Consider the following 14,884-nt stretch of genomic DNA (forward strand, 5'->3'; position numbering starts at 1 on the left):
AAGCAATAAAATCAGAATATAAATCAAAACACTGCATCCTTTCCTGTAGAAAACAGTTCTGTGTTATTCTAATTCAGCAAGTACTTGCCTATTTTTACCCAAGTAGTAAAGGACCAAAGCAAGACACAAGAATAGATCACAGCATAAATATTTAGGACTCACTTGCCACTATTCTTGTTTTCCTACAAAGGCTGTCCCAGGGTCCAGCCTGACAAAGCTCACCAGCTCTAAACCTAACAGTGTTAATCCCTAACATTACAGATTATTCTCATTCTGTATGTATGATGCTAGGCAGATTTTGAATTTGTTCCAGCTGACTCCACCAATTACACCACTCAACAGCTGAGACATATGATAACTTGGCAACCTGATAATGCACTAAACGAATTCAAACTCCCTAACCAAGATGCTCCATTAGAAATAAAAAATCAGAATAACCCCTCTTATATTCAGATAGGAACACAAAATGCTTTCCACAATACATTATTTCAGAAAAGCAGCAACTGTGCTTTTCAAGTTAGTGAACTGACACTCCCTATTCAAAGCCTCCAATTCTTTTCTGATTAGATCAGCCCCCATGGCAAGTCATCAGGATAATAAGCACTGTAGTGAAGTCATCGTATTGGAAACTGATGGGAAATCGTAACCCGGCTTCAAAACACACCAGGAAACAATGAGTTTTCCAGGTCTCCAGCTTTTCATGGAAGAATACATTGGCCTACACTCTTACTTTCCCTTCCAATTCTAAATGAAACGCAAAACATCCATAAAGCCAAGTACAAACTGATGACCTAAGCATTTTAAAATCACAGAAAATGAAGGAAATAACCCTCACTTTTTCCGATGAAATCACAGACATGATGCTTGAAAGAAGTGTACGTTTAAATCCAACAGTGGTGGTTCCATTATGATTAAAATAAAACGTGATTTAAAAATAGAGTGGACTTCAGGTCTTTAATTGCCTTTAATTTCCAAAGACAAATAGAGACAAGCTTTGAAATGATGTCTGCTTCCCAGGACCAGACAAATCAGCAATTTAGATATTTCTGTTTTCAGACACCTGAAACCACCCACGTGTCACTGACACAAATTCATGCAGTTATGTATGTTCCCATAGGCACAAAACATAAACACTTCAGAATATTTGAGGGTTTTTTTTTTTTCCTTTCTGGCCTTATAGAACACAGATGTGTTTCTTCAGTAAGATTTAACAGACTACACTGTAAGATTTCTCATTTTTCAAGTTCTGGAGACAACTGGTTAAGAATCACATTAAAAAGAAAAGGGCGAACGTGAGTATATTACACACACACTCACAGATGCCCCCGATGTGCTCTCACCTAAAATATCATTGCACTTGCTCAGTGGCAGAGTTCAATGGACACAACAGGGTCTTAGCACAAAGGAATTCTGATGGTGTGCTGACAGCATTCTACACAGACTTCAGGATTCCAATCATAAAAATACACACAAGAAAGAGATAAAACATAGCTGTGGGTAGATTTTTGAGCTATGGGGGGATCTGGAATTTTATTGTTTCCTTTAGGATCTCATATTTCTGCTTCCCACTATGAGAAAACTAAACACATTTTGGCCATATAATCCTATTCAAGATACAAAAAAGTCAATGCAAATACTCAATAGATCCCAACCCACCTGAAATCTAGCTAAGAAATAGGTAACAATTCACTCCTAATCTATCCAGGCACTGTGTGCCACCCTAGGGTGTGTTTTAGAAGTCACAATAAGAAGTCAGTGTGCAGACACTTAAAAACGCGTCTCCAGAGAGGATGACTCTTGAGAAAGGGGCGACTTCTTATTTGCCTACAATAGCATTGCAATATATAAAGTAATCGTAACACTGAATTGTCAATGCTTGCTTTAGGTTGGCATAGAATCCCCTAAACACAATGGATACACAGAATATCATGTCAAAATACACTTCTTTCCACTTAAGTATAGAATTAACTCAGGGACTTAAGTCGCTCACCCACTGCCCTATGAAGAAGCAATTTTACCAAATATCAGGATAGGTATACATAATCACAAGCCACACACTGTTTTCAAATAAGTACAATCATTTTAAGGGAAATGGTTTGGTGAAGCTCTCTGCGGCCAAAAGCCCACGTATTTAAGAATCCAAGGACGCTTTTTATACGGAGCTAACCAACGCACTATGTCAAGTAGGGGCGGCACCGCTTTCAGGAATCCCACGGAGAAATCGACCGGTACCCACCCTCCCATGCAAGAATCATGATTATGCGCAGTGCTTCAGAGGCTCTTCCAGGGAGAAAAAACGGGAAAGAAAACCGCAATGAACTTCTTAGAAATCCAAACCTTTCCCCTTCCTCCACCCACTCCTCATTCTACAGAGCGTCTACAGACCCTCGCCCACCCCCAGCACCCTCTGTGTCTGAGGTACTACTGAAGGTCATCCGAAATGACTTGGTTCATTCCCAAGACTGGCCAGACACCTGTTTACTTGTGCCCAAGCCATTGTGACTCTGGTTAAGCAGAGGTGACAGCTGCCCCGTTAGTTTGTGCCAAGCCTCCCAGCGTCAGCGCGGGGTGGGGGCCCACGTACCTTTGTACCTCTCCAGGACATCCTCGTAGGCCTGGAGGTATTCCTGCTCCTCCACGTACAGGTAAGCAGCAGGGGAGAGGTAACCCGCCATGCCGAAGTTGAAATAAACGATGACTGGCCAATTCCCCTCTCCCCTCCCCACTTGTAACCCTGGGACAGTGCAGTAGTCAGCGAGATGCAGCCTTGGGAACTGGAAAAGAGGAAGAAGCAGCAGGCAAGGGGGAAGAGCGCTGAAGCCTGAAACGCAGAGCTCGAGGGGGCGACCGGCGCCGCCCGAGCCGGGCAAGGAAACGCCCAGGCCCCCTAGTGGGCCGCGGGTGCTGAGCCGCCCGGCTGCCGGGGAGCCAGAGTCCCTCTCGGGTTTCAACAGCAGCAAATCTCTGCCAGCCTGCGGGCGGCGCCGGGCAGCGCGGCGGCGGGCGGGGGATGGCGGGCGCCCGGACCCTCTCAGCCGGCGCCCTCGCTCTCCTGGCCCTGCGCGCCGCGCCCGCTCCGGGTCGGGTCGGGCCGCGCCGAGGCCGCGGCGGCCAAGCGGGAGGTCGGGCGCGCTGCCTCCGCCGGGGATGCTGCGCCGCGCATCTGCGGCATTTCCTGGCCGCCGCGCTGCAGACTCTCGCCCGCGCCCCGCGAGCGAGGGAGGAGGGAGGGAGGGAGAGAGGGAGGCGGGTGGAGCACGGAAGGGAGGGGGCGAGCGCGCGGTCAGCACCCCGGGAGCCTCGGCCCCTCCCTCCCATGCAGAGCCGCCGCGCCCCGGGCCCCCTTCCCCAGCCCGCCCACCCGGCTTCAGCACGCCGCCAAGCACGCCCACCGCCCGGACACGGGCCGCCCGGCCCCGGATCCCTCCCCCCAGGGCGAGGTTTCTATTTGGGATCCACAACAGGTGCTCGGGAAACAAAGCCTCAGATGCGCGCGCGGCCTCCTGCCGAGGAGCCAGCGGCTCTCCCACCCCCCACCCCGGAAAGGCTAACCAAGAGTATTGGAAACACATTTTTTTTTTTCAGTGTTATCTAATGGCACAGGAGGTCAGTGCAGCAGCACAGGGCAGGCAGGGCACGGGGTCCACCACCAGGGGCATCCCGGGACGGGGCAGGACAGCTTCTGCAGGTGGCCCGGCGCATCAGGGCCTGACAGCCGGACAGCGCCTGCGCACGCTGCCACCCCGCGGCAGCCCGAGGACCAGCCGGCGGTCCCTCCCTTCTGCCCCCCAGAGCCTGCAGGCGCATCTGCTAGCTGGGCTCCACCGCGGGCCTGTCAGCTCACAACAACCCAGACTACTTTGTCTCCTTCCTCCTCTCTACTTAGTATTCATACCGCATAGGACCAACCTCCATTGAATTCAAATGGAGACCGTGCCCTTACATATGATACATCGCCCAGTAAAGTGGGTCAGTTTAAGGCTCCATGTAAATGGATGTGCTGAACAGTAATGGCTCAAGTCCGGCTGTCTGAGATGATGCATCTTGCCTCACCCAGATGGTGTAACACAAGCTGCTTCTCATCAGTAAAATGCAACTAACTCGTAAGTTGTGATTTAGGACAGTGTCCAGCAGACAGTAGGTGCTATCTTAGTGCTGTTACTATTACTAGGTAAATTAGCTTATTGGGAACCCTGAGACCTATGTCAACTTTACCTCCGTCCAAATGTTCTCCCCCATTTCCTCTTCTCAGATGTACTGATCCTTTTGCCCTGCATGATGTTTTGTTTTGTTTTGTTTTCTCTTTTTTTAGCATGGAGTGTTGTGAAGTCGGGACCACATCCATTCATTCTTGGGAGCAGATCAATTACTCTTGGAAAACATTATATATTCTCGAAAAAAAAAATTCTAATCACATTGGAATTTAAGTGCTTAACTCATCAGCAAATTGTGCTAATTTTGTTACTCCAAACCAGACCATATCTCTCTTTTATATCCCCTAACCAAGCGTTTCACCACCTGACTTTGATCCCTTACCGATGAGCCTTCTGAACCATTGGAGTTTGTTTTCCCATGTTGAAACACACACATTAGTCCATGAAATAACCAAGACGTAGCATACACTTTCTTCAAGTGAAACAGTGATTAGATACAAAAAGCGTATTTGATTTTTCAGGTCACACATGTGTAGACGCAGGTCTCTCAAAACCAGCCAGGCTCCCTCGTGGTGAGGAAAGTGGCTGAAGGCAGTGAGAGTCCTCCTCAGGGGTTGACCCCGTGTGAGGAAGACAGCCCCTCAACAAAGCAGATTTAACTGGCTGTTTACGGAGCCTGCAGAGAAACAGAGGAGCATTGGCGTGGTTTGCAAAAACAGCCTTTAGCTCATGCATTCCCGGAATGGTAATATCAGGTGGATACGCTAATAATAATACTGCAAAAGTGTCCTAGTGAAGAGGCTGGTCGCTGGAATCGAGGCTGCCTGACTTCAGACCTCAATTCTACCACTTCTTAGCCTACGCTAGCAGGAGGTTTCCCTTCCTTTCTGACCCACAAAAGGGGGAAACCCATAACTCCTTCATACAATCATTGGGAGGCCTAAGTGAGATCATGTAGGTAAGTGTTTAGAAGAGCACCTGCCCATGAGCAAGCTGTTCTTGACAAAGCATTCTCTTTATGCCAAGGAGTAAGCAAAATGTTTTGCATTCTTCATCTTACTTATCTTGACAACACTGACCTTTTTTATAAAGAAACTGGATAGAAGAAAGTTCAATTAAGTGACCAAGCTAAACCCAACTACTGGATAGGAGAAATTAAGATCCAAGTTCACTCGCATCAATTACAACTTCAAAAATTCTTATTCAAGCTGAGTATACCTTTCTAGATACTCTAAAACTGAAAAATCCAACTTACAGGATCCTGTAGCTTGGGGCTCATGCTGTGGTGGAGCTAGATAGGCTGTCATATGCTGTATAGTATGAACCATATGGGTTCCGGTTCAAGTCCCAGGTGCTTCCACTTCCATCCAGCTCCCTGCTAATGCACCTGGGAAAGCGGTGGAAGCTGTTCCAGGTCCTTGGGCCCCTGCATCCACATGGGAGATGAAGAGGAAGTTCCTAACTCCTGTCTCCTGGGTTCAACCTGGCCCAGCCCCAGCTATTGAGGCCATTTGGGGAGTGAGCCAGCATATGAAATATCTCTATCTCTCCCATTCTCTCTCTTTCTTTTTTTCCTTCCTTCTCTCTGGCACATGAAAGATCTCCCCACTCCCACCCTGAAATTCTAACTTTCAGATAAATGAACAAAAATCATAAGAATATATCCTATAGCTAAGAAGAGATGGTCTATAAAAAGCATTTATATAGAGATTGTGTTGTGGCACAGTGGGTTAGGCCAGATTTAAGTAAAAGTCCCTGGTTGCTCCACTTCTGATCCAGTTCCCTGTCAATACACCAGGAAAAGCTCCAAAAGATGAGCCAAGTGCTTAGCCCTCTGGTTGGCACTGCCTTGAGAGACCTAGACAGAGTTTCGGGTTCTCGATTTAGACCCAGCCTTTGTAACCATTAGAAAGTGAGCCAATAGCATGGAAGATATTTCTCTCCCACTCTAACATTGCCTTTCAAATAAATCAATATGATTTTTAATATTATAAAATCACAATAAATGCACACAAAAAACACTATGAAAAAACATAGTGGGCCCGGCACAGTAGCCTAGTTGCTAAAGCCCTCACCTTGCACGCACAGAGATCCCAAATGGGCACCAGTCCTAATCCTGGCAGCCCCACTTCCCATCCAACTCCTGCTTGTGGCCTGGGAAAGTGGCCGAGGACAGCCACAAAGCCTTGGGACCCTGCACCGTCGTGAGAGACCCAGAAGACACTTGGCTCAGTTCTGGCTGTTAAAGCCACTTGGGGAGTGAATTAGCAGGCAGAAAATTTTCCTCTCTCTCCTCTCTATATCTAACTTTCCAATAAAAATAAATCTTAAAAAGAAAGAAAGAAAGAAAATGTGGAGCCAGCACTGTGCCATAACATGTGACGCTTCTGCCTGCAACACTGGCATCCCATATGGGCTCCAATTCAAGTCCTGGCTGCTCCACTTTTATCCAACTCCCTGATAATGTACATAGGAAAAGCAGCAAAAGATGACCCAAATGCTTGGGCCCCTGCAGCCCTGTGAGAGAACTAGATGGAGTTCCTGGCTTCAGCCTGACCCAGCACTGCTCATTGCAATCATTTGGGGAGTGAGTCAGCAGATGGACGATGCTCTCTCTGTCATTCCACCTTTCAAATAAACATCAAAAAAAATCTGTGCATCACTCCCTACCATTACACACAGCATTAAAAGCCCAGCTGCCTTAGTACGAGACCGAGCACCCTTACGATTTCTGCCACTCCTCCTAAGCCCTATACTTGGCTACACTCATTACTTGCAGTTCCCATTTAAACACTTATCCCTGTGTTTGTTCTTGTAGTGCCATCCATCTCAAGTGACCTTTGCTTTCATCCTAATTCTATCAAGTTCAATTGGCACCTCCTCTCAGAATGCTCAGGGCCCCTCCCATCCTGCTTCAGCTTCCAAGTTAATTAGACTCCGCTCCGAGTACTTTCACTGTGAAATGACTAAACTCCCAACACCACACTGTTGTCCAACAACCTATCCATTTTTCTTATTACACCATAACTTTTTAAAGGCCAAATTACGTGCTATTCTTCATTTTCTTTCTGAGACTCAGTAAGTACTTGTTAAATATGGATGTACTGAGGTATCCCACAGATCATGAAGTCTTTTTGACCCAGTGGATACCTTCACCATCAGTTATATTTTTATGAGCTTAAAGACAAATGAAGATATAAACTTTCCAGCTCCTAATTACTAAGCACTAAATGCCACAGATATCCTCACACCATTTCTTCTTCCCATCCCGTTGGGGGCACAAATTTCAGAGATAGGAGTGAGTTTTGAGGCTATTAAAAATATATATAACAAAATCAGAACTTGATATTATAGTGTGTTTTCAAACTCCACAGCACCAAACCCTTCCCTGATTGCTACACTGGATGACCAGTGGCAAATTTAACACATGTCAACTTCATAATTCAACCATAGTAAGAATTAAGCAGATATTTCTTGACGGCCTCTATCTTCCAGGCGTAACTAGTTATGACTATAGCAAACAGCTCCAATAGTATCCTTCCATACAATCTCTTGTTGCATTTTCCTTTGTATTGTTTTGTGAAGAATCACTAAAATTCTAAGTTTGTTCACTATGAGATCTCAAGTGAATCAACTGGGGGAATCAAGACGGCAGAAGAGGGTAAGGACACGTTTAAACGGACAGAGAAGACTCTAATCTGGATAAAACAGAGAGGACATATTTCAGGAAATAGGAAAGAACAGACAACAGCAGAGGGGTACCTGGAGACTGACAGACACAGGAAAGAAGAGGACACAACGGTGTGCTGTTGCAGTGACTGATACTCCAGCAGCATTCAGCTATCGGTGATCTGAACTGCACTAGTGGCTGAAGCTCCACCAGCAACCAGGTGAGAAGGGACTTGCACTGGGAGCTTGCGAGGTGAACCCAGACAAAGAACTGTCTGTCCTGCTGGTCCATTTGATTTGACCAGGAACAGAGACAGAGCAGCAGATCACAGACAGGCAGTGCGAGAACAGGGTAGATTTCACAGCCCAGTTAGCCCCCTAGAGCCAAACTGAGCGCCATTTTGCCTAAGGAGGCAAAGGCAAGAGAAAGGACTGAGCATATGCTGAGCCGGGAGTGAACTCATTTCTGACTCAGTGAACTGCATCAACATGGCATTCTACAGGTTCCACCCAAGACAGGTCTGGGTAACCCTCAGACCTGACGGCTAGCAGATCAAAAACTCCAATAGTGGTACGTCAGGTGCCATTTTGCAAACTGTGGCAATAGCTTTAGCACTGCAGGGGACAACAGTAAACTACGCGTGTGCTGAGCTCGCAAGAACTCACGGAGTTCCATAGATTCAACTAGTCCCGCAGGAGAATAATACTAACTGTGACATCCTACAGGTCAAAAAAGGCCCATGTGGCACCCAGACCTAAGGTTCAACAGGTTCTGACAAGACCAGCGCCACCAACAGCCTAGCTATATAGGACCCCTGGTGTCTCTTTAATCCTGGGACCTGCTCCAACTGGAAGTGGGAGAAAGGTTGCAGAGACAACAGTGCAGCCTCAGCACAGTATCACAGGAGGAGGAGAGTGGTGAGCCAGGAGCTGGGGCTGTGGAGACCACATTGGAAATCTAACATAAGAACCCAGACCTGGGGCCCGGCGCAATGGCGCAGTGGTTAAGGTCCTCGCCTTGCACGCCTGAGATCCCATATGGGTGCCGGTTCTATCCCTGGCAGCCCCGCTTCCCTTCCAGCTCCCTGCCTGTGGCCTGGGAAAGCAGTCGAGGACAGCCCAAAGCTTTGGGACCCTGCACCCGCATGGGAGACCTGGAAGAGGCTCCTGGCTTTGGATAGGCATAGTATCGGCCGTTGCGCTCACTTGGGGAATGAATCATCAGACGGAAGATCTTCCTCTCTGTCTCTCCTCTCTGTATATCTGCCTTTCCAATAAAAATAATAAAAATAAATCTTTAAAAAAGAAAAAAAGAACCCACACCTGGAATTTGCTGGAGGTTGTGGCACAAGTGGCTGCATGCAAAAGGTTGTGTATCAACTGCAATAAGTAAAATTGCATTGTAGACCTGTGGGTGGGTGACAGAGCTTAGAAATGTACTCCAAGGAGATGACTCTGCTAACCAGAAGTAAAATGACCAAAAGCAAAACAAGAGACAAAGGCACAATGAATATTACTGAAAACTACCCTGCAAAGGAGCAAAACCCTATGCAAACCTCAGAGTTCACTGAGGAAGACACCGAGAAAATGGGGGACACAGAATCCAGAAAACTCATTTTAAAGCTTCTGATCAGAAATGAGAAGCACATGCAAGAGTTCAAAAAATTTAAGGAAACAACAAAGCAAATCAAGGCTGATATATCAGAAATTAAGAACACAGTAGAGCAAATTAAAAGTACAGTGTAGAAGCAAACAAAAAGCTGGAAGCAGAGCTGGATCAGGCCAAAAAAAGTATTCAATTGAAACACACTATTAGGAGGCCTAATATAAGAGTTATGGGAGTCCCAGAAGGTGCAAAAAGAGAAGCTGAATTTGCAAATATATTTAATGAAATAATAAAGGAAAATTTGCCTAATCTGGAGAAAGAATTGGGAAACAAGATCCAGGAGGGACACAGAACTCCCAACAGGCTTGATCAAAAGCAATCTTTACCAAGACACATGATCATCAAGCTCTCTTCAATTGAACATAAGGAAAAGATCCTGAAATGTGCACGTGAAAAAAAAATCAATTGACATATAAAGGAATGCCAATTAAACTCACAGGAGATCTCTCACAGGAAACTCTACAGGCAAGAAGAGAATGGATTGACATATTCAAGTGAATCAACTGTCATCAGTTTCATACCTTTCCCCCACAAGCTCCTGGAGCATTTTACCATAAACATGACATGGCTCTGCCTCAACAGGTCCACAGCCTCCTAACATGAACTGTGTGCGCACAACATCCCATTAAAATCTTGGTTCTTCCATTGCTTCCTCACGTAAACTGAAGTTTCATACCAACCACACTAGACCTCCTGTCCAGTAGTATTTCACAATTCATTTAATCCCACTCCCTTATCAAATGCCCACTCTGTCCTTTCTTAATTCCCCTTTTCAATACCAAAAGCAAAAATAGCCATCTCTGCCATCTCTATTTCCAAAACTCTCAGGCCAGAAAGGGCCTTCTACCTTCCTTTGAATCCAGCTCCTGACAAATGTGCCTAGTAAGGAAACAGAAAGTGGCTCAAGTGCTTGAGGCTGCTTATACCCATGGGAGAGACTGAGAGGCACCTGCTGGCTCTAGCTTCCTGACACCTTGCCATGCCCTGGCCTTTGCTGTTTAAGGAGTGAACCAGACAAAACAGCTGATCACTCTCTCTCTCACCTTTATCCACACCCACACAATCCCAGCCAGGCCACCGTGTGTGTGTGTGTGTGTGTGTGTGTGTGTGTGTGTGTGTGTGTGTGTGTGTGTGTGTATCCCTATCCCTCATTATCTTTTTGTAACTCTGTTTTCAAATAAATAAATAAATCTTTACTAAGGAAAAAGGCATAGAGGCATGCCTTGTGATGGATGTAGCTGCATGTAAAGCTGCCACCAGTGATGCCAGTATCCCATACAAGTGCTGGTTCACATGGGCTCCAATTCCAATCCAGTACCCTGCTAACAGTCTAAGAAGAGGACAGCCCAAGTACCTGGACCCCTGCCTACCCACATATGGGAGCTGAACGAAGCTCCTGGTTCCTGGCTGCAGCCTTGCCCAGTCCTGGACACCACAGCCAGCTGGGCAGTGAACCAACAAATGGGAGATCTCTCTGTGTGTATCTGTGTGTATGGTCTGTGTATATCTCTCTGCATACGTGCTTCTCCTTCTGTATCTCTGACCTGTGTGTCTCTCCTCTCTCTGTAACTCTTTCAAATAAACAAACAAATAAATCTTTTTAAAAAGGCACAGTGCATTTGGGGCCAACATTGTAGCAGAGCACATTAAGCAAGCACGTGCAACACCCCACACATCCTATATTGGAGTGACGGTTGGAGTCCTGGCTACTCTGCCTCCAATTTAACAACCTGGGAAGATGGCAGATGACGCCCCAAATACGGGGGCTCTGGCTACCCACAAATGAGACCATGACTGAGTCCTGAGCTCCTAATTTCAGCCTGGTCCTGTCCTGTATGTTGTGGCCACTTGTGAAGTGATGCAGTAGATGCAAGCACTCGGGGTGTGTGTGTGTGTGTGTGTGTGTGTGTGTGTGTGTGTGTTTCTTTATCATTCAGCCTTTCAAATAAATAAGTCCCTTTTAGGGGAAAAAAAAAAGGCATAGTATTGACATGCTGCTTTGGCAAGGCCAGACTTGATTTTAGGTCCCAACAACTTTTCCTGCACACCTTTTCTGTGGAGCTGAACATCTGGTATGGGCAGTGTCCTCCCCTCTATCAGGAGTCTCCAACCTGCAGGAGGGATCTTAGCTAGGCAACGAGGCAGGCCTCAGTGACTAAACACTTTTTGGTAGTAGCACGCGGTGGTGAGAGCCTGGGCTGCCCCAAGATTCAAAGGCACTTGGCTCTGAATCAGCTTCCATCCTCTCTCCTCCTGCCCTTTCCGGCACCACCCCTCCCCTTCAAAGGCCTGCTTGAGCCCAGCCAGCATCTCACAACAGCAACCAGCAGAAGCTCAAGGCTGTTGCCCCAGAAACCCTCACTGGAGAATGGCTGACTGGAACTGTTTGTTTTTCCCGTAATCAGAAAATCCCATTGGGGGAACCTAAGGGGGACTCCGCTACCTCAGGAGCTGGAATCCGATCTGGTCTCCTTGGAAAAAGAGAAACATCCCAACTTCACATGGTAGTGGGATGCAAAAGAAAATGTGGGACCCCCTCCCACCCTGACCCCAGAGTTAAATAGTGGTAGAAAGCATAGGTAAAGAAGCTTGGAGCTCTAGCTGCAGAAACCAACTCAAAAACCATCTGCCCTCTGGCCTCTGGAACAGCAAAATAATGAAGACACAGTCCATCCTGTTTGATGACCATTTCCAAAAGGGAAAACAGACCTACCCTGAGGGAACAGAGGCACCTCCACCCAGAGAAGCCACCTGATACGCGCAGAAGACATACACTCACACACAAGCCACACTGGTACTGCAGTGGGCAGGTTGCTTTTCAAAGAGTTCTCAGCTTTCAGCTGGGTAAAACAAGCCTTGCTTCAGCTCTCGCCTATACTAGCAATGCAAGAGAACACCAGGTAACACAGAACAGAAACACTGGCACCTCCTGGATATTAATTAATCAGAAATGCACACTGGGTAAACACTCAAAAGCAATAGCCATGGAAAGCTGCCATGGACACATGATGCTGACAGAGAGACAACATTTCAAAAAAAAAAAATTTTTTTTTTAAATGACATCCCAACTGCTGCAACCCTGGATACCCAAAAGCATGAAGCTGCGTAGCTCAGGGCTCCTGGGCAAAAATGAAAATGAATGCTGCTGTCTTGCCATTCCAGTAAATACACACGGAGCCACTGGAGTTAATACTGTCAGACCGTCTCATGTATATAGGAGAGTTTAATGCCAATGACTGTCAATACTTCCTTGCATCTCAAATGTATTGATTCATCCAACCAGAAGGCAGAGCCAAACAGCTTAGTCACCAAGCAGGCAGGGCAAATTGTTCTATCAGTAAAAGGAGGCACGGAGTAAACACAGTCATCCTCCTCACCCCCACCTTGAGAAAAAAAAACCTCTGCCCAGTGCATCAGCTCCCGGGTGGGGCTCCCAGGGCACTCAAGGGTGAATTTCGGCAACTCTCACCCCCCACTTCACCTCCGCCTTCCTCAGATGCTCCTACCTGCTATCCGGAGCACAGCCCTCTCGGCAGGGTCCAGCACTGAGCCCCCTTGAATCTTCCTCTTTGATCTCTCATGTTTAGGCAAATTCCAGGGTAAGGTGTCTCCGGGAGCCGGAGATGCTGAGCCAGATTTCTGACTGAAATCATCCTCATCAGAAAAATCCGCAGAGGAAGACATAGAGCAGCGATAGGATGCGTTCCCGGAACTCTATGGAAGATGACACAAGGGGAAAAAAAAAAAAAAGCATGAACAGCCAAATACTCACGCAGGATCATTGATTGCAACAGCCGAGCTCCCCCCAGTCCCCACCCCAATCTCCTCGGCCCTCGCCCTCGGGACCCCATGCCGGGTCTGGCATCCCACACAGTCCTCAGAGCTGAGGGAACACACGCAGACACAAACCCGGAACTCAGCGCTCACCATCTTTGCCGGGTCAAGTCTCGGATCGCAGAAATGATACCTAGGAAGTTCCAACACATTCGGATTTGCACGGAAGCAGAGTGTGGCCTGCGGTCCGGCCACCAGCTCACAAATGACTGGCCCAACAATGAAGCCAGAATCAACAGCCTTCCTGGTCCAAATCTATAGTATTTGGCTCCCCCACCCGGACAGGAGAGACATTTTCCAAGCCGACACTGCTGCTGGTTAATTCATTAACACAACTTAACTCTAAGTTTCAAAAACAAAGCACAAACGCAGGATGTCGGTCCGGATTCCTTTCCGTTTCAAGCCGCCCCTACACTGGGAGACTCCTTCTGACTGGTATTAAGCTCCAGGACCTTTTATTTTTCGCCAGGCAACTCAAGCAGGCTCCCAGAAAAAAGCAAGGAGGGAGGAAGGGCTGATTCTGAGAAGAGCCTTCTCTTAAGACAGGGAGAACACAAAAGACTGTTTTCAGAAGCTGAAGGCAGCGCCAATAAACAAACATCTGAACTCGGTTTGGAGTTCCTGAGATAATTTAAACTTCGAGCAAAGTAACAGCTGCCAATAATGCAAATGAGAATGATGCAGTGCAGTGACAGGAAACAGAGCCCGGCTCAGCTCCTGGTCATTACACAGTGAAACGAGAAACATGATGCTTTCACCAAGGCACTTGGCCTGAAGGTTAGTCCTGCTTTCACAGAACAAGACCACATCTACACAGTCACATCCTGGGTAAAAGGGTTATGTCTGCCGCACAGCAAAAAGGCCCAAGATGTTATCCCTCAATTCTTTATGTTATGTTTGTGATCAAAGAGCCACTGGCTTACTAAGGAAGCTGAGCAGTGAACAGGGTTACAGATAAAACCTCCAAGAGGAGTCTTCACTCTCCCACTCCCTTCCCACCCCACCCAGGAACTGCATCTTACTGCGGCTTGTGGTCAAGAGTATGATTTGAATGCCTGTAGGCTGGAACTATAGACCCCCAAGCAGCAAGCTGCAGACAGGAATCACTGAGGCGTGCTCCAATGTGAGCAGAAACACTGAGCTGCTCACAAAAGCAGTGGCAACCACCGCACAGGCTGTAAGAGCTTCATGCAATGTGGTCACTCGAGGCTCATGAAATAGACTTATCACTGAACCAAAGCCCCCTGACCTTGTCTCTGTTGATACTGTCATTCAGCTGCACATTATCGACACCATCATTTTAAAAGTTCACTTAGCATTTTCCATACAATGCACACAATGATTTAGCTCTAGTCTCCCTTCCAAAAGGTGAAATTTCAAATGTGAAATTTCATTATCTTGGATAATTACATTTATTTACATTTTTGCATATTTTCCTAGTGACAATAGGTTATTAGGCAAACTTAAAGCAATTAGGTAAATCATATTGGTTTTCTGTAGGGTAGCTAGCAATATCCCCTGGAGAGCTGTGAGTGGCATTAAGTAAGTCTCAGCATGCTAG

The 14,884-nt window shown here is 46.9% G+C and overlaps 1 protein-coding gene across 8 annotated transcripts in view; it reads right to left on the bottom strand.

Annotated features, from left to right (window-relative positions):
* The window catches only part of DST (dystonin), a 425,915-nt gene that overhangs the window by 333,275 nt on the left and 77,756 nt on the right, over positions 1 to 14,884 (bottom strand). For 4 of the 8 annotated variants that reach the window (XM_040983580.1, XM_040983578.1, XM_040983576.1 and 1 more), the window contains exon 4: positions 12,996 to 13,203. In XM_040983580.1, the coding sequence (XP_040839514.1) occupies positions 12,996 to 13,203 (208 nt within the window). Of the gene's footprint in view, positions 1 to 2,584; positions 3,013 to 12,995; positions 13,204 to 14,884 lie in introns of those variants that run through there. The other 4 variants (XM_040983583.1, XM_040983582.1, XM_040983581.1 and 1 more) reach the window with 1 other exon arrangement.

The sequence above is a fragment of the Ochotona curzoniae genome, unplaced genomic scaffold (genome assembly GCF_017591425.1).
Source record: "Ochotona curzoniae isolate NIBS_2020 unplaced genomic scaffold, NIBS_Ocur_1.0 contig_3819, whole genome shotgun sequence".
Lineage (NCBI taxonomy): Eukaryota > Metazoa > Chordata > Mammalia > Lagomorpha > Ochotonidae > Ochotona > Ochotona curzoniae.